Genomic DNA, 19,983 nt, shown 5'->3' on the forward strand with positions numbered 1-19,983 from the left:
GCAGGACAGACAGCCTTGGCTGCCCTCTAAAGCTCCCACCAAGACTGTCCTGGGAAAACCTACTCCTCACCTGAGAGATACAGACTCCACCATGACTCCACACATTGGGGACAGGGAAAAGAACACTAATCTTCCCAGATTTACCCTGTGTACCATGGAAGATCACTCTGTTTAGGAACTGGTGCTGAGGAGGACAAGGCTGCTCCAAGATGGGCAAGAGAGAGAGATGGAACATTCCATTCTCACTGAACTTGTGAGAGGCAGACCAACAACTGATTCCAGAAGTATTTGTTAAAGTAATTATTACTATCCTGTGTTATACAGGACTCACTTAAACCACAGCCAGTCTACAGGAGCACCAGCAGGAAAGGATCAAGCTCAAAGGTGAAACTGCACATCAAGGTCTACTTTGTCTGTTTAGGGGTTTTAGTTTCCTTTTTTCATTTGTATTTAAATAAATGCTGCATTTCTGCCAGGTTGAACACATTATTCCACACAATGAATCACTCAGTAGCTGTGACTGTTTTTTCCACCCACATTTCCCCACGTTGCTTTACTCACTATCCCAGCAGAAGTTTGGTTCTCCTACCTTGATCACTTCTGGGGGCTGCTGGATCGAAGCTGGAACCGAGTCTCGAGAGGCAGCCCCAGTGTGGCTCTTCTGACCTGCAAGGAGGGGCTGTGAAGGAGTTGCTAAAGTTTCCTGAAGAATCTGCATCACTTCTCTCTCCTTGGACAAGCTTCCCTTGCCTGTCTGGTATTCCACCAGCTCCTGGGCAAAGTCCTCGATGCTTTCCAGGATCCGCAGTAAAAGGGCTTTGTCATCGTCTTCCATTTTATGACCATTGGTTTCCATGATTTTGGACAAAGAAGAAGGGGGCTCAGCAGGTTTACTTTTGGGCTCAAGAGCCAGAGGCAGAACCTGCGTCCCCTGCCTGCCAGACACCTGCACACAGGCAGGTTCTCCCTCCTTCCGAGGGGGCTCCCTCAAAGTACTCTCCATTTTCTGGGAGAAGCACTCCAAGTCCAGCAGCAGTTTGTCTATCTCCTCCTTGTCCACCTTACTGCACGTCTGGGCTCCTCTGGAGCCTCCAGCCTGGGCTCCATGCAGCACAGACTCCAAAGGTGGTGTTACAGGAGTCACTTTGTCAGGAGCGTGGCAGGGCTCAGCATCTCCCAGCCTGGCTCGCTCTGCTTTAGCATCAGCAGGTGCCTCTGACCAGCCAGCTCGCTGGGAACTGTGCTCCAAAGTCCCCCTGCCCCCCTTCTGCTCTGCCTGCCTCCCTTGCCCTGGTGCTCTGTCCCCATCAGACTCCTCCTCGATGTACAGCGCCTCGGTGGGGGACGTGCAGCCAGGGGGGCTCATGGCTGGTGCCTGAGGTGGGGCGTCCTGCCCCGTTGCCACACCATTCTGGGGGGCACTGCCAGGGGGGATGGAGGGACAGCTCACAGAACCTGTTTGCAAGGCCCGAGAGGGGCTTGTCAGCTCACACTGCCCTGCTGGCAGAGCCAGAGGAGCTGCCCCTGGAGCCGGCAGCCGGATGATGTCCTCGTACCGCGGCGGCTGCTCGTCCCCAAACACCGAAAAGGGGCTTTGCTGCAGGCCATGGAAGCAGCTCACCAGCTCTGCCCAGTCACTCGTCTCCTTCTGCCCCGGGGCCTTCAGCTCCAGGGGCAGCTTTTTCAGGTAGGAAGAAAATCTGGTCATCAGGTTCATGTATATCATTTCTGAATTAGCCAGGGGGTCGCTGCTGTTCCCCCCGCCGCCGCTGTCCGCAGACTTCCTTTTGATGCAATGCTTTATGATGTCCGTGCACTTCTTCAGATCCTCTGAGCACTTGAGCAAGATGTCCAAGCACACCTTGATATCCCCACCAGAAGAGCCATCTAGCTTGTGCTTTTCCAAAATCTGGGTAATGAAGTTCTCTTCGGAGAAGGCATGAGGGGAGAAGGGAGCCATGGGGCTCACAGTGACTTCTGGAGCATCACTGCCCTCCTGCCACTTCTCCACAGGGGAGGGACTCTGCAAAAAGCCACAGGGAGGGCAGTTCTCATCATTGTTGAAGTGCCCATAAATCAAGTCAAAGTCAAAGGATCGTCTGCTGAAAGTTTCTGACCGAACTTTCCTTCCCTTTCTGTAGGCCACATGACTAGAGGAGGTTCTAAGCTTTTCAAAGGAGAATTCCTTTATTTTACCACTGGCAAGGTTTATTGCCTCACCAGTAATGTCTTTCAAACTGCTGGAGGCTGGCAGTGAAGAGCCCTTTTTGATTCTTGGGTTATTTGGGAGGATTTGGTGATAGTCCTCATTTCCAGACAAGGCAAGTCCATTTTCAGGGACAGGAATTTTATGGTCTAGGTTGGCATCTTGGACACTGAGCTCGGCACAGACACTGTGGTGGGCAACTATGCAGGTCAGGCCATGCTTAAACACCTGGCAAGTGCCTGTGCAGTGGTGCACAGTGTGCTGGGAGTGCTGGTCTATCACCACACTGCTGTAGCAGTTCACAGAGGTCACCATGAGCCTGTAGGTTGCTGCCATAGCACACACCACACTTGGAAGTGGGGCTTCAAAACTCACCATGAACCTCCCAGGGAAAAGCCCACCCTCAGTTCTCACAGCCACACCAGGCTGAAAGAAAACATTCAAAAGTCAATTGGAAAGATCCAAACCATGTGAGAGCCTTGGAAAGCCCTGGAGAAGCCGGGAGTGGTTTTGGAGGTACAGTACAACAATTAGTGCAACTTGCATATGGTTTAACTTAAGGCAACTTGTGCTCCATGCAGAAAGCCTGGCTCAGCAGAGGTGCTGCTGCATTTCCAAGGGTCCAGGCGTCTTCTCCAGCAGGTGCCACCAAATCCAGCCAGTCCTTAGGCACAAGTGACAAGTCAATGATTTGTGTTTGACCTCTCTCCTCTCTTTTCAGGCAGGTGTCAGTAAAAGACAGACAATCAAGGAGTTTGTACAGACCAAAACTCCCCAGGTGCCTGTGAGGCTCCCCCCTCACACTGGCCGTGCAGGTCCCTGCAAGGAAACAGAGGTGAGAGTCATTATCACCTGCACGAGTTACACAGCCTTGTGCACTCCCGACCCCGTGCCACCAGAGCACACCAACCCCCAGAACCAGGGCAGGAGGACACTCTTCCTCCCTCAGATCTGCCATGTAAGAGCAGTGCTGAGGAGCTGGCCTGTATTTACACACAGCCTGCCTGTGTGCTGCCATTCTAACAGCTCTGTTTTAGCCACTCATTAATTATATTCAGGCTTGCTTTTTTCCCCCCCCAGACAGAGCAAAACACTATCTTTAATTCTAATATAGCAAAACATTTTGATCACGTTGTGAGTTTCTGACTCTCATTTTCCAAGGCTCTAGAGATAAGGGAAAGGGCAGTAGAGAAAAGCATTTGCAGGATTTCCAAGCTCTCTGGACTATAAAAAGCTGCAAACAGCCTGCAGCAAAGTAGCTGAATGGCTCTAAGAATGCTCAGCCTTTAGTAAAGGCCACACTGGCTTCCATTAGCCTTTCACCAAGGTCTCTGGGACCGTGACAAAATATTTTAAGGAGGAATAACTGTTTCTCTTCCTCTTACAACCCATAAATAGCAGCACATTTAATACAGTAAGTCCACTGGAGTAGACAACAGGGATAGTAACACTTGTACTACAGTTGAGTCTATGAAAATAAGGAATTGAGTGCTTTATGCTTAGCACAGCCATTTCCAGCTGCATTTCCTATCATCACAATCAGAACTGCACCAGAAAGAAAAGGCTGTTTAACTCTGCTATGAAAAGAGCAAATGTCAGATTTAAGACTTCTGAATTTTAGACATGGCTTCATCTTTAATGCTTCAAATTAAAACACCCCAATGAAATTCTGAGCACCCTTTGTTACCGTAAAAACAGAAACCTCTTTCATAAACTATGACTATATCCCAGGATGTGTTTATTTTGTCTTTTTCAAAGGTAAATACTGCACTGTGTGAAAGGCCAGCCCTGCAGCTGATGGAGCACTGCCCTCCCTGCAGCTCCATCCCACCTGCATTAGCTGTGAGCCTGTGCAAACACATCACACAGAGGGGAAGTGCCTGAAGAGCTTGGGGCTGCTGTAATCAACAACTGGCAATAGCACAAGTCTAAACACTCATATTTTACATATTTAAAAGCCTTAATTTGAAACTGAGAGGCACAAATTCGGGAGTGTTTGATGGAACTCGTGTCATGTCTGCTCCCTGCACCTATGTCAGATGGCACAGGCCAACGTGAGGAACCCTCCCTGCTTTGTTCTTTGCATTATATAAAGCACTGAAAGGGTTGATTCAGGATGAAGTAACGGCTCCCAGTGCCACGCTGGGATGTGGAACAGGCTGGCACCTGCCCCCCTGCTGCTCCTCGGCCCCTCCTGTCCTGTCCTGCTCCCTCTCCACCCACTGGCACTGCCCCAGAGCCCCCGGCACGGGAGGGCCTTCCCGGGATGAGCAGAGGTATGAGGTGTGCCAGGTGTGCCCCAGCACAGCCCTGACTCAGGTGCCAGTGGATAAAGGGCGTCAGCACAGCCGTTCTCAGCCCTCAGGGTGCTCACAGCACCCCACACCAACCCAGGGCAGCCTCCACACCCTCCAGTCACTCCTCTCAGGCTTCACCACCACGTGTGCTGAATCCTCTGCTGAGGCAGAGCCGCAGTTTTCAAAAGCCCTGTTGGCTCCCCAGTGTCTTCCTGGGCTCTGTTCAGACAGGAAAACCCATCCCTGAGGCCTCCAGAGAGTCCAACGATCCACAGACTCCCTTCAACACACCCAGGGCTGGAGGTCTCCTGCTTGTCCTTTCCTGAGCATCCATCAGCTACAAACCAGCCTTCTGCATTTCCTGAAATATAATATTTAGAGAAAGTAGAGGCCTTCAGGACAGCAGGTTTGATGAAGAATTAACATTGCTTCTGAAAAAGCCTGGGACTGCCTCAGGGCTCCTTCCCCCTCTGTCACACAGAGAGACTGGTCTGTCTTCTACCAGCAAAGAAGAGTTTGAGTTTATAATAATTTGGGAAACGATTGCACCTTGATTAAGTTATTCCTTAATTAGAGTAACAGTGTATTAGACTTGCTGTCTCCCTCTCCTCTATCACTCCAAGTGTGATTTTCCCCCTACACACGAACCCTTTCCACTGGGACTAAGCCAGTTTCTCCAGTCCTTTAGGTCACCTTCCAACAATGAAGCATTTTGCATCTGCAGAATTATTCCACGAGTCCCTCAATAAAAAGTTGTCCCAGATTGCCAGCCTAAACTGACTCTTATTTTAGTTCAGCTTTGTACTCCCAGCCATGCCCAATAACACTGCTCTTCCCACCATCTCCACTTTGTACTTCCCAGATAATGTGAGGTGTTTATGCAATGCTTGCTGCCCTCCCTAATCCCTTTCCACCTGGCCCATATTCCTCTGGTACCATCACAAACCAACACAATGCAAACACCAACTTGCCAAGGCCAGCACGGGATCGCTCCCTCCTGCCTGTCGGCACCTTTTACTGCTGTGCCAGAGAATCATCAAGCAATCAATAGCAAAACCCCAATATCCTCTTTTCAGCCAGCTCAACTAATGCCTCTTCAGCGGTTATTTACTAATTGCTTTATTATCCCTGTCTGCAGGAACAGGCTCAGGTTATTCAAGGGCTGCAGCAGCCACACATCCTCACAGATGCAGAGGTGAAACCACTCTGCTTGTTTTCCCACCGCCTTGACCCAGGCAGCACAAGTCCAGCTTGTTTGAGAGGGATCCATTGAACATGATCCCCCATGTAAACCTACCAGGGCAAAAGCCAAGAGTGCACCCGATACCAGACCTGGCCTCGAGCTGAGCTTGAGCAGGCTTTGGTTGGGACTTTTGGTGCGTGGCTAAAACCTGCTATTTATGAGTAGAATGAAAAGATCAAATGCATCAATAAACTTTCCTACTTGGTTCTTTCTGGGCAGCCACTTCACTCCAGTTTGACTCCAGAACAGCCCCCAGTTCCGAAACACTGCAGAGAAGTTCTGGAATTAGGATTGCTGCCATGAAACCAACCCCAGCCCTGAGGGTGCAGGACTGGCTTCCCAACACAAACTGTGAATGAATGGGGCTTCTTGTGTGACTGCAGAATAATGCTTTATGCCTGTCCTATCTGCAAGATGACATGAATCACTCCCCAAAGGAAAAAATTGTTGCAGATACTGATGATATAAAAGGTTATTCTATAAGGCACACAAGAAATCCTATTCATGCAAAGAGTATGCAGGAGTTCAGTAAGTGAACAATGACAATCTGTTGGGATTGTGACTGTCAGCCAGCATGGACCAACTCCCAAGCTGCAGTCTAGAAAGCTGCAGGACAGGGCTCTGGTGCCCTGAGAGTCTCAAATTCGGCAAAACTCTTCTTGAACCCTTCTCTGCAGCAGCAGCCACCAAAGTTAGACACACCATAACCCAGAGCACAGAGCAAACCAGCCCTTCCTGCCCCGGGCACAGCAGGGACATCACAGTGCAAGGGCTCCCGTGGGAGAGGTGGCAGGATCAGCCCTCCAGCTGGGCCCTCTTGCAAAAGGAAACACAGACACAACAACAGCTTTGCCATTTGGACAGTCCCCAGCACAGTGTCACCAATATCACCCTACCTGTGTGTCAGGTGCCAGGTCTGACCCTCCCAGAGTTGCTCAGGGTGCCAAAAAGCAAACTATAAGAGCATCCTCTTATTTATAAATGTTTGATTTTTGTTTAGAGTTTACTGAACAAAGCAGATTTGGGAGTAAATTACATTGATTATAGAAGACAAAAGTGGGCAAATAACAAAGCAATGCTTCCTTTCAAGTAGATTTTTACAACAAATCCATTTCTGCTGAATGAAGTAGAACTTTTGCAATCAGACATTTCATAAATTATTTTGAAGTCATTTACAATTTGCAATCACTACCACAATTAATTACCTTTGAAAATGAACAGGAGACTAAAAAATAACTTTTCTTCCTATATTGAACAATAAGAAAAAAAAATCTAACCCTCTGAGTTGCTCCCCTGCCCTGTATTTCTTGTAGATTTACATCCTGTGATGTCCTCAATGGCAGCAGAACTTTTTGTACATAGGACTTGGGTGGGAACTGCAGCTGTGGTAACTTTTCCCTCCCCATGACTGGTGGGAACTTGATGCACATGCCTGTATTTCAGGTACAGTAAAATAAACCATTCCCAATTGCACCAGCCCAGTTTTGGGATTAGAGGTTTTTATACCACTGACACTGACACTGGCAGGACAGCCAGTTTAGTTCTAAGAGAGTTTAGCTCCAATCTATTTCATGCTTCAGAGGCTGGAACAGTCTGATGGCTACAAACCCTGGCTTGGCTCCTAACCCAGGTCAGAGGATCAAACTGAGTACTCCTCTTTGAACCAGAGGACACTCCTTCATATCCTCAAGTGCTTCATTATTTACTTACATGCACTCTAGAAAAGGGGTCATTGTTTCCCATTTGAGTATGTTCAGCTCCAGCAAAAAGCTATCCCACTTCCTTATGCTGAATTAGAAGAGCTTTCAGGAAGACAAATTTCCTCACCTACACGTACTGACACAATATAAACAAATCACCTCTGAGCCCCCTACAGAACTGCCAGAGAGAGAGAGTGGAAGAGAGATGCCTCCAGAGTCACTGCTGTAAGTCCTTTCCTGAGTTCTGTGTGTAATTTGCTCCTGTTCTTACAAGAACAGGAGAGGTGGGATTCACCCCTCACCTGCACAGCAACAAAGGTGAGGTGCTGTCTGTGCAATGCAGAGACAGGAAGCTCAGAGAGAAAAATCACCCCACTGAGCTTGAAGAGCAATCTCATTTTGAGATGACCAGTTACAACAGATGAATCCCACGCTTCAGGATTACACAGAATGCAGGAAAAACTGTATCTGTCTAAATGCCAGTGCTCAAGGAATGGTATTGGAAAGACACAGGATATTTCCTCGGAGTGTTCTCCTGGCCTCCAACTGTTTGCAGTTCATGAGAACTGTGCAGCTGGATGTGCTTTCTGCACTCAGCAACCTGCAGAGGGTTCCCCTCCATGTACTTGAGCACCTCCAGATTGAAGAGAAACTTTTTGCATCCAGAGCGTCTTTTGAGGGACTGTTCCACCACCTTCTGCCCCTTCCAGTGGTGTTGCTCACAAGCCCCAGTATGTCAGGACCTTGTACTGAGACAGACCTGAGTGCACACTGCCCACAGCATTCCTCAATGTGTGCCATTCCAGGCCACCCCTCTGCCTTCTCTTCCTGGCATTACTGGCCCTTGCCTACTCAGCTGTTCTTGTGCAGGAGCCACTTTGCACCTTTGATCATTTCATTTCCTGGTTCAAATATACACTTTAAGTCAGACACAGGAACCCAAACTGGGCACAACATCCAGATCAGATGAGAACCACAGACAGAAATTAATTTCTGAACTGCCTTTCAGAAGTTCACATTATCCCTGCACAGTGCTGTCCCCTTCCAGACCTCGCTGTTTTCAGATAACACATGCTCAAATGTCTGCTCTCATAACCACCTGGGTTAATTCATACATTCTGTCCCTCTTCCTACCTGTCTTCCAAGAGGAAACAAAGCTACTATTGTCCTTGTAAACTGGGTAAACCTACTGAGAGATCACTCTGCAAGAAGGAGGTGCTCACTCCTAGAGACCAAAATTTTCACGCAGCCTCAGGAGGAAGATTCAGAGATGGGCAATCCAGAGGTGTTGTCTGTGAGGAAAGGGGGAGCAGGACCAGGCATTTCAGACTGGAAAAGAGGTGGCTTTAGAAGAATATGACAACCCACAAAATCTGGAGCGGCATGGAAAAGGAAGAGGTGGGTCAGCCTGCTCACCTTCTCCTCTGGCACAACCACCTGGGGGTCAGTGCCACCAGAAACAGGTTAAAACAAGCACACACGGGCAGCAAACCTGTGAAACGTCTTGTGGATGCCATGGACACAGAAAGGTTCTGGGAAACCAAGGGCCAGGTTTTAACACCTCCTATGTCGAAAGCTAAACCTTTTGCATGGGCACCACTGGGTGTCCTTTAACTCTTGCCGTGTTGGGGTGACAGAATGAACAGGGAACAATTTCTGGATATTCCCACAGTTGCAGATTGCTGTCACAGTCCCTCCTTTCAGCCATCCTACTTCCAACCACGTATTTTCCAGGCTAAGCTCCAGTTTATTCGGTTCCCTTTTTTACAAAAGCTCTCCAGTCACGTGTTTTTGTCTCATCTTACCTACGACCCTTTGGAGATGGGACAACGTGTACCCCCAAATTCAGAGGGGGGTTACTCATTGCACAAACCCACCACGGATTTACAGCACAGCATTCTGGTTTGCTCCCCCTCCTTTTCCTAGAGATCTGTCATTTCTATTTGCCTTTTATTTTGGCTGCTGCTTAGTTTCACAAAGCTTTATCTGCATTACTTAAAAGATCCCTTTCCTGAATGACACAGATTCCCATGAGCTCATCACTGCACAGACAATTAGTTGTTTATCCCTGTGCACATTATTTTACATCTACTGGTACCAAGTACCACGTGCCTACAAGCAAGAACTGCAAGAACTTTCTGTAACTCCAGCCAGCTCTTGTTTCTGCTCCCCCAGTTCTGGGATCTTCAGCACACACTGTCACCTCATTGCTCAGCTCTCCTCCAGGCCACTTACACCTGTGTTGCACAACACCAGCTTGGACACAGATCCCCTGGGACTGCACCAGGGATCACTCCTCACCAGACAAGCTGACAGTCCTTCCCTCACCTTACCAGGTATTAATCACTGACAAAGCCACGCTCCTGTTCCAGGGCAGTTCGTTTCCTGTGAGAAGCACTAACAAAGTCTGTTGTTAATGGTCCATCGTGAATCTCTCAAAGTCCAGAGAGAGCAGAATTCCTGCTTGTTTGTCTCTTGTGCCTTCTTGTCAGAGCTTCAGGCCATCGAACTGTGCCAGCTGCAGCTGGACTTGAGTGTTCTCTCAGTGGGCTGTGGGGGTCGGTGCAAGGGGAGCACTGCTCAAGGCAGGTTCCCAGGCTGACTGACCTTGAGGATCACCAGCCCTGACAGGGCACTGACACTGCTCTGCAGTCCCTGTGCACTTGGAGAAGCCCAGTTTTACAGTAGGAAATCTGTATTTCTAAAAAAATACCCCCCAATGCTAACTTAAACACAGCCTCTCCACAATTCCTGCAGCAATGTAAGGCAGGCCCAGCAGTCAGAAAGATTTGGGCTAGTATCAATAATAATAGTCTGCACTGGCTCTAGACCCTAAACTATTGCTCTAGAATATGGACTAGCAGTCAGTGAATGCAGCATTATTCAGTGTAATTCCTCCAGGTTAAGTCACAGGGTAATCCAACATTCCAGTGCCTCTATCCCTTCCACAAACACCAGCACACAGGGCCCTGGAGCACGAGCTCCCCAGAAACTGCTGTGCAGCACAGAGGGATGGGCTGAGCAAAGCCTGTCGTTCCAGAGGAGGGAGGCTAATAATGTCAAGAAAGATGTCACCCTCTTCAGCTCTTCTGAAGTACCTTTCTTCAACTTGCCTTTTGCACAGTCCTGGAACAAAACTGACCAGACAGGAATCTGTGCCCCATGAGACTGGTTTCCAGTTATACAGACGAGACAGCAAGAGAGTAAAAGCTCACACAATTTTTCCACATCATGCCAACCCATCATGTATAAATGCTTTGCCAACCAATTATTGTTCCAGCCCCATGTCTGTATGGAACCACAGGGACCTTGCTCACTTAGCAGGCCCCCAACACATCAAACATGCTGAAGTTTAGCAAGGCACAAGTGAAAAAATGTTAGAGCCTGAGCTCTGACAGAAAATAAGGTGACCAACCAGTAACACTGGAGGTGAACAAGCTTCAAAAGCACATAATTAGCAAGGCTCAGAGCAGAGGTCAGAAAGCCTGCTTGATTAAGTAATGTGTCTCCTGGCTGTTTGTAACCTTATATGGAAAGGGATAATTTCATATTAGCAAGATAAATTTATTTTCCCTGGAATGTTAATTTAGTATTAGCAGTATCCAATTACTTTACACAAATTAAAGTGATTTTACTTGAGTGTTAAAACAACAAAGGAAAAGTTGTGTCCAAGAGAGCATTCCCTCGGTCATTAACCTTTGCTGATGCTGAGGTTACGATCTACAGATTCCATTAAACCATCTTTGGAAACTTACTTGGAAGTTCCATTTCTCCTGTATCAGACTAGACACATGCCAGTGATCTGAAAACTAAAATACTTTTTTAAAATTAATAATAGGTAAAATAAAAAATTGTTTTCCTTCACTGCCCATCTATTCAGAGCTCACACATTTCTCGGTGCTGTCCTATCCAACTTCGTTGTGTTGTATATGAATCACAGTGCTCTTTGCTCTCTTAAGTGCTCAGGCACTCTGGATTTTGGGCAAGGTTCTCTCTGTCTGAGGTGACAGGCCATTCTGCAGGGATGTTCCCAGCTGGGGCACTGCAGCTCTCCCCTGGGTGGGCTCTGCTGCACTCCATCCCATCCCCTCCTCGGAGCCAGCCCTGGGAGCAAGAGCAGGCAGTCCAAGGAGCAGGCAGTGCTCATTCCCTGCAGTCACACCTTCCACAAGCCCGTTCCTGCCAGCCAGAGATGCAACCAATCACACCAAACGGTGCAGCATGTCCTGGCATCCAACGGTCCTGGCACCCAACGACTCTGGCACTGCCACAGCTGTTTCTGCCCGTGCCGCCCATGAGCTGCACAAGAGGCACAGATTGGTGAGACCAAAGCAACACAGCCCTTACTTTTCTGTGCCCTTTACCAAGGAAAAATAAGGGTGTTTTGGTCTGTCGTGCCAGTGAGACAGAGGAAGTGACTACCCCTGTATCTTAACTAACCCAGGGAGCTTTGCAAAACAAACAAAAAACTTCCATTCATTTCTCTCTTTTCCCTCTGTATTTAAACAGAACCAGATTAAAAAGACAAGCAATACACACAGGAAAAAAAATAAAACCAATCAGAAAACCAGATAAATGTAAAGATTCCCTTATTTTAAAAGAGCAGCTGAGTTCACATTCATGAAGCTGCATACTCACTAAATTAAATAATTTTTAACTAGCTTGTGCTTTGCTTGTGTGACCTCAGGTATTGCCTCCTGCATCCTGTCCATACACTATTCTGCATTCAGAATTATTATTTTCTGCATCAGCATTTGACTGAAAGCTGACTTATTTTCCAGCATTAACCTAATTTTACTGTGCAAAGAGAATTCATCAGGTTTTGGTGCTCAAGGCCTGATTTTCTAAAGTATGTGACATTACAGAGTGTATCATATGGCCAAAGCAAAGCACCTGCTTGCTCACACCTGTCCTGACAGCCAGAGAACAGAAATCCCACAAACCAAGCCCAGGAACACAAGCAGCAGAGGCAACACAGCAGTGAAGCCTGGTGGAACAATCTTGTCCCTTAAAGACATGAAAACAGTTCTTTATGACAGCACTGAACGACCTTAATTATGGATGAGAAAATCCCCTTCCTCCTACACTTCTACTTTGCTGTCCAGTTTGTGACAGAATTGGAGCACAGGACCTGAGCTCTACCTTAGCCTTCCAGAAAGCTCAGTGTAACAGGAGAGAGCCTGGTCTTATGGTGGAAGAACAGCACACAGTCATTTAAGTCAAATCAGTGTTGGAAAACATTTACACAGCAAAGGCAAAGCAACCTCTGTCCTGCACCAGGCTGTGCCAAGCTCAGAGTTACCTGAAGTCAGGTTTTCAAGGGGGGAGAAGTTCCCTCATGGAGAACTGTCCTTACTAAACCAAAAAACAAACCACCAACAAATATTCACCCCACCCCTCCAAAGAAAGGGAAAACAAATTCCACTGTGCAGCATCAGTTATCCCTGCAGGGCTGCCAGCAGTGAGTGTCAGACCACAGAGCCTGCTGGCTGCCTGGGCCACGCTATTCATCACCTGCTCCACAGGTTGCAGCTCAAGGAAATGAAAGGGATGTTTTTCCAGTGAATCTTGGCAGTGTCTGGCAGCCACAGGTCAGTCAGCAGCAATCTGAGGCACTTTGCCTGCAGCCACCCTTACATTGCACCTGGGTGCAAATTATGAGTACAAAATATGCCACACGACAGTGGTTGCAAAGTCTGGGTAATGGAAACTGGCCTTGTGCCACAAGGCAACTTCGACTTCTCTCTTTCATTTTATATTAAGGCAAATATAAATCAATTGCCACTGATACACAGTGTTACTATTTCCAGATCTATAAATACTGGGAAAAAACCAAACAGCCCACCATTGTCCCTTGCTTCAACTTCAATGCCTAAGCAGACATTAAATACATAATTTAAGAGAACTGAGAGAAGTCTGACAGTATTGACCATCTCCTCAAAGTTCTTAGGAAAATGGCTTCCCCACACACAGCCTGTGAGAGCAGATCTACCAAGTCTGGGAGATCAGAAGGAATAATCAAGAGAGGAGGTGGCTGTTTTCAGTAAGTGTTTGGAAGATCTGTGTCCCAAAACAGGTATCATATGTGAGGTGAAGGCATGAGATCCCACCAAGAAAGACATACCCAGCCCTGCAGGCAGCACTACCTGCCTCTTGGATCCCTCCCTAGCCTTTGCTTACTGGGAAGATGGGAGCACAGAACAGCACATCTCCCAGGGCTTCCTTCCTCAGCATGAAAAACAGAGGTCATATAATTACTCCGAAGCTTAAAAATATTTACATTACTCAAGACCAGTGCAGTCGGATGACCTGCAGAGAGAATTACTCCAGCAGGAACACCTCCTTCATAAATCATTCCATTTGTTACTCAATCTCAGTTTTACAAGTTGACGCTCAAATTAATCTTGAATCCATCTGCCCATGAACCAAGGACTCTTGTAGCCAAAGCTGTTCTCTTCCTTGCTCAGGAAGAAATACTTCGGGGAAATAATTAAATCCTACTTTCGTGGCCACATATTCATTCACAGCGGCACTGAGGACGACCAAAGGTCCAGCTGCTCAGGGCGCTGGGGCAGGCGGTGACAAGAGCGGCACAGCCCGAGGAGAGGTGACGATCCTGCGCCCGTGTCACCTCCAGCGCTGCAACCGCCGCCAGCGACGGGACAGCCGGGCCGGGCATGGACCGTGCTCGGGGCGGCTGCGACTCCGGCCTGGGGAACCCCTGGGACCAGACATAGCCACCCTGGCCCCGCTCACAGCCCCGCTCGCAGCACCCCGGGACCAGACACAGCCCCCGGGACCGCTCACAGCACCCCCAGCCCCGCTCACAGATCGCCCGGCCCCGCTCCCAGATCGCCCGGGACAGCTCACAGCCCCCCCGGGACAGTTCACAGCCCCCCCGGGACAGCTCACAGCCCCCCCCGGACAGCTCACAGCCCCCCCCGGACAGCTCACAGCCCCCCCGGGGCACCGCTCACAGACCCCGGCATGGAGGAGCGCCCGGGGCTCCAGCGCTGCGGGAATAGGCAGCCCTCTCGGGACACCCGGTACACCCCCAAAACCGTCCCCCGGGACACCCCGACAGATCCTCCCGGGACACCCACATAAGACCCTGCGGGGACACCCCCCCAGATCCTCCCGGGACACCCCCCCAGATCCTGCGGGGACATCCCACAGACCCTCCCGGGACACCCCCCAGACCCTGCGGGGACAGCCCGACAGACCCTCCCGGGACACCTCCCAGACCCTGCGGGGACAGCCCGACAGACCCTCCCGGGACACCTCCCAGACCCTGCGGGGACAGCCCGACAGACCCTCCCGGGACACCTCCCAGACCCTGCGGGGACAGCCCGACAGACCCTCCCGGGACACCTCCCAGACCCTGCGGGGACACCCCGACAGATCCTCCCGGCCCCGCCAGCGCCGACACCGCGACTCCCGCGCCGGTTCCCCCCCGACCGACACCGCCCCGCGCGGCCCCGAGGGGACCCTGACCCCGATCCCCGCGACCCCTGCCTCGCTCACGCACCCGCGGGGGCAGCGCCCTGTGCCGTGCCGTGCCATGCCGAGCCGAGCCGAGCCGAGTCCAGTCTAGCCGCCCCTCCCGCCGCCCGGCGCTCCGCCGGCCACCCCTTCCGCACGGCCGGGCCCGCCCAGAGCGGCGGAGCGGGAGCGGAGGGAGCGGGAGGAGCGGGAGAAGGAGGAGCAGAGGCAGGGGGAGCAGGGGGAGAAGGAGGAGAAGGAGGAGGAGGAGGAGGCGGGTCCCGCCGCAGCGAGCCCCCGCACCCTCCCTGCCGCTCACCGGCCGTGTTGTTCTCCCCTCGTGAAAGCCACCGATTACAGAATCGTAGACTCGCCAGGGTTGGAAGAGACCTTTATGGCCATCCAGTCCAACCGGCACCCCGGCACTGCCACCGTCCCCCTGTGGCACTGAACCGCATCACCAGACCCGGGCACCTCCCGAGCTCCTGCCGCCGGGAGGTGACTCCGCCGCCCCCCGAGCAGCCCCTTCCTATGCCTGCCACCCTCGCAGGGAAAATTGTGTCTAACACCTTACCTGAACCTCTCCTGTCTCATCCTGAGTCCATGTCCCTGGTCCTCTCTTTCCAGAACAGACCGACCCCAACTGCTCATGCCCTCCTGTCAGGGAACTGTAGCAGTGAGGTCCCCCTTGAACCTCCTCCTTGGAGCCACTCCTCATAAGACATGTTTTCTAAACCTTTCATCGACCTTGTCGCCCTTCCCTGCACAAACTCCAGCACCTCAGGGTCCTGTCCCAAGTGAGGGGCCCAGCACTGCACGCAGGACTCGTGGTGCAGTCACCGCGGGTCGCTGCACCTCTTTTGCTCCAGCGGGTTTGCAGCCTCTGTTGGCTGCAGAACATCATCAGTACTGTGTCTGCAGACCATCATCAGTACTGTGTCTGCAGACCAGCAGCAGCAGTGCTTCTGCAGACCATCATCATCAGTACTCTGCTGGCCACCAGCAGTGCCCTCCGGCAGAGCAGTGCCCTCCAGGAAGAGGTGCAGGTCAAGAGGAGAAGAGCCCTGTTAGTGCAGCTGAAGGGGCCCTGCGCTGGCTGTCGGTGTTCCTGCACTCCAACCCCGATCCTGTTGCAATTGTGAGGCACAATCTGAGGAGGAGGCACCCAAAGACACCAGAACGCTGCTGCAGGTAAGCTGTGTTGATGTTCAAGCCAGCCTCGGGGGACCTTTTCCCAAGGGAGCTTCCAGCTTGCCTGGCTGCAGCAGCCTGACCCTCCTGTCACCCCACAGGCCCTCAGGGCTTACAGAGGCAGCTCAAAATCTCAGCCAGAACACATCATGTTTTGCCCTTGCACCTCCATTATACCTCCCTCTCCTTCACAAACACTGTCTCCCAGCACTTCTCCTTGGACCTCTCTTGTCAGCCTCCCCAAAAGTTAATTATAGATGCCTCCCAATTGCTGTTTTTCTTCATTTTAGTATCATCTAAATGTGCTAGAAATCTTTTACTACATTGTAAAAACTTTACAAAGCACTTGACAGAAAAGTTTTCAAAAGCTTATTCCATTCTCAGAGACGAGAGAAGCAACCCTGTCATGGACAGCCCCTTAAGATGCTTTTCATTCTTCCACATTTCCCTGGAGAGGAAAACTGAACTACTTCCATGGTACTAAATGACCATAGTCAGCTCAGGAAAAATAAAAAATACTCCCTGGTCAGAGCAGGCAGACAACAGACAAAAGGGCAAATACCTCCTCCCCAAGCAATCCACTGACCTGAGCCTGTTTCTTGGGACTGCTCTTTTCTTGGCCTGCCAGGCAGGGCAGGATGTGCCCTTGGTCACTTTGGAGCAGTGCAGGTCCCCTGCTGCTGGACTGGACATCAGGGCGAGGGACTGTGGCTGCAAAGCCAAATGCGTCAGTCATGCGGTGGAAGAGCTGTGCTTCAGTCACATGGGTTTCTAAACAGTCTTGAAGGGCTGAACAAAATCACAATAACATAGTTAAGCATTAACTTGCTGCTACTTACCCTGTAAACAGTAGCACGGCTGATTCCCTTTGTGCTCTGGAAAGGTCAGAGCAGTTTTGTTCAGTGAACACTCCGAGCTAAATTAAGGATGTTGTGACATGAATAGTGTAAAAACACAAGAAAATTCTACAACATAAAACCTTATAGGCTTTGTTGTGCTCCAGTTCACCTGGGATAAGCGGCACATCGAGTATGAGAAATTAGACTGAGCCAACAAACTCAGGAATTACAAGTACAGTGTCAGCTTACCTTGCCTGGTTAGGAATGAATTTGGGCAGGCAGGAGTCTCAAGAAGCCCCTGGAGCTGCTGTATCTTCATTAGGTTGGTATCTTCCAGAGACTCACAGGCCTTTTCGGTCTTTCGCCACTTCCTTTTAGGAAGTCTGAGACATGGCAAATATGAGAGGCTGCTGTTCTTCCCCAGGGAGCTGGAAAGCTTTCCCAGGACATGCACTGGACTGACTGAGTTCTTACACTACACCCAGGTAGGTCTCAGCAAGGTTAGTGGAAGAGCCACATGCACCTGGAACACTCCCGTGTGTGCTTCTCCTTTGGAGACTTGTGGGGTTTGAAAGCCAGAGGAACTTTCCCCCTCACTTTGGCTGAGCTTGGATGAGCCCCAAAGAACACAGAGTAACCCACCATTGTGAAATTATGAAATGTAGGAGACAACACTCCCATTTCCTTAGTATCAAAAGAGAGGCCGTTATGTAATACTTGCTGCTGTGGGGAACAGGAATGTCTGCTTGGTTCCATGATTACAGGGCAGGCAATAGCAAGTTAATGCTTAACTGTGTTCTTGCGATTTTGTTCAATCCCTCAAAGACTAAAAAAATCCCAAAAAAAACTATTCCTGAAGTGGAATCTTGAAGTGGAAAAAGTCTGGAGTGGTTTTACTACATGACACACAGATACCACCCTATGATCCGACCCACTGCCCTTCCCAAGGAGGAAATCACTGCTCTCCAAAGAGGGAGCCTGTCAGCCTGTGAGGAAGAGGGGAGAAGCCCGATTTCTCAGCCTGCCTCCCACGCCCTTGCCCTGATAAAGTTCCTGACTGTTCCCGTGCTTGGGTGCTACAAAGTTCCAAGAAGCCAGTGCTGGGCTACGCCAAAGCCAGGCCTGCCTGATGCTGAGCTGGCAGGGCCGAGCGCTGCGGGGATGGTGTGTCCCCCAGGGCAGGCTTTGATCAGCACGAGTGCCAGGTGGGCGCTGGCACAGCCACTGCCCGCGGTCTCTGCTGCTGCACCGGCGCTACCCGCGGCCTCTGAGCCCCGCAAAGAGATGGTGCAGCTCCTGCTGCGGCACCAGCACTGCCCGCGGTCTGAGCCCCGCAAAGAGAAGGTGCTGCTGCGGCACCAGCACTGCCCGCGGTCTGAGCCCCGCAAAGAGAAGGTGCAGGTGCTGCTGCGGCACCAGCACTGCCCGCGGTCTGAGCCCCGCAAAGAGAAGGTGCAGGTGCTGCTGCGGCAGCACTGCCCACGGTCTGAGCCCCGCAAAGAGAAGGTGTAGGTGCTGCTGCGGCACCAGCACTGCCCGCGGTCTGAGCCCCGCAAAGAGAAGGTGCAGGTGCTGCTGCTCCCTGCAGGGCAGTGCCCGAGGTGCTGCCGGGCCGGACAGCTCTCCCTGTGCAGCCCATGTATCTCCACAGGGCTCCTGCCCACTGAGAGGGGCACCAGAGGGCTGTGCAGCCCCCGTGTGTGCGAGACGGGCCTGTCTGACCGGTTATGGACCGCGGGGCTCAGCACCGAGCCCTGGGGGAAGGTCCCACTGCCAGTCACAGAATCACTGAGGCTGGAAAAGGCCTCTGAGACCATCGAGTCCAACCTGTGTCCAAACACCACCTTGTCACCTGGCCGAGGGCACTGAGAGCCACGTCCAGGCTTTCCTTGCACACCTGCAGGGATGGGACTTCACCACCTCCCTGGGCAGCGCCTTCCGATTGTAACCATCCCTTGGGTGTGAGAGTGCTGGGGAGATATCACACAGAACGGGTAAGGCTGGGGGGCTGCCGGGGGTCCCGAGCCAAACATCTCTGCCCAGGTAAGGCTGGGGGCCCTGCCGGGGGTCCCTGAGCCCAACATCCCGGGTAAGGCTGGGGGGCCCGCCGGGGGTCCCCGGGCAGGTCCTCCAGAGCCGGTCCTGGGGCAGCTGGTGATGATGGGGCAGGTCCAGGCTCCCATGGCCCTGTTGCCGGGCCCTGGGATCCCCTGGGCGGTGTTCCCCAAGCCCGTTGTGTCTACCGGGGGTGGTGTGTCCCCCCGATCCGTGTGTCCCCTCCCTTGTCCCTGTGACCCCCTCGGGTCCGTGTGTGTCTCCCCAGTCCGTGTGTCCGGTCCGTGTGTCTCTCCCCGTCCGCGTGTCCCCCCCGTCCATGTGTTCCCCCTTTCCATGTGTCCAGTCCATGTGTCCCCCATCAGTGTGTTCCCCTGGTCTGTGTGTCCCCTTCAGTCCGTGTGTCCGGTCCCTGTGTCCCCTGTCCGTGTATCCCCCGCTCGTGTGCCCTCTCTGTCCATGTGTCCCCCCCTCATCTGTGTGTCCTCTGTCCGTGTGTCCCTGCCTGTCTGTGTCCCTCCCCTGTCCGTGTGTCCGGTCCGTGTGTCCTCCCCTGTCCCTGTGTCCCCTCCCCTGTCCGTGTGTCCGGTCCGTGTGTCCTCCCCTGTCCCTGTGTCCCTCCCCTGTCCGTGTGTCTCCCCTGTCTGTGTCCCTCCCCTGTCCGTGTGTCCGGTCCGTGTGTCCTCCCCTGTCCCTGTGTCCCCTCCCCTGTCCGTGTGTCCGGTCCGTGTGTCCTCCCCTGTCCCTGTGTCCCTCCCCTGTCCGTGTGTCTCCCCTGTCTGTGTCCCTCCCCTGTCCGTGTGTCCGGTCCGTGTGTCCTCCCCTGTCCCTGTGTCCCCTCCCCTGTCCGTGTGTTCCGTCCGTGTGTCCCCCATCAGTTTCCCTCCCGTGTCCGGCGCGGTGTGCCCCGCGCATGCGCACTGGTGCGGCGCTGTCGCGGGCCGTGACGCGCTGTCGCGGGCGGTGACGC

At 51.8% G+C, this 19,983-nt stretch overlaps 1 protein-coding gene across 2 annotated transcripts in view; it reads right to left on the minus strand.

The window, feature by feature from the left end:
* Positions 1 to 16,836, minus strand: part of PPP2R3A (protein phosphatase 2 regulatory subunit B''alpha) — a 52,506-nt gene extending 35,670 nt beyond the window's left edge. Inside the window, exons 1-2 of one of the 2 annotated variants that reach the window (XM_071567062.1) lie at positions 16,706 to 16,836; positions 590 to 3,025 (exon numbers count right to left, since the gene is read on the minus strand). In XM_071567062.1, the coding sequence (XP_071423163.1) occupies positions 590 to 2,584 (1,995 nt within the window). In that variant the 5' untranslated portion in view covers positions 2,585 to 3,025; positions 16,706 to 16,836. Of the gene's footprint in view, positions 1 to 589; positions 3,026 to 14,974; positions 15,116 to 16,705 lie in introns of those variants that run through there. The other variant, XM_071567061.1, reaches the window with a different exon arrangement.
* Between the last annotated feature and the right edge of the window lie 3,147 nt (positions 16,837 to 19,983).

Source organism: Pithys albifrons, chromosome 11 (genome assembly GCF_047495875.1).
Source record: "Pithys albifrons albifrons isolate INPA30051 chromosome 11, PitAlb_v1, whole genome shotgun sequence".
NCBI classification, from domain to species: Eukaryota; Metazoa; Chordata; class Aves; order Passeriformes; family Thamnophilidae; genus Pithys; species Pithys albifrons.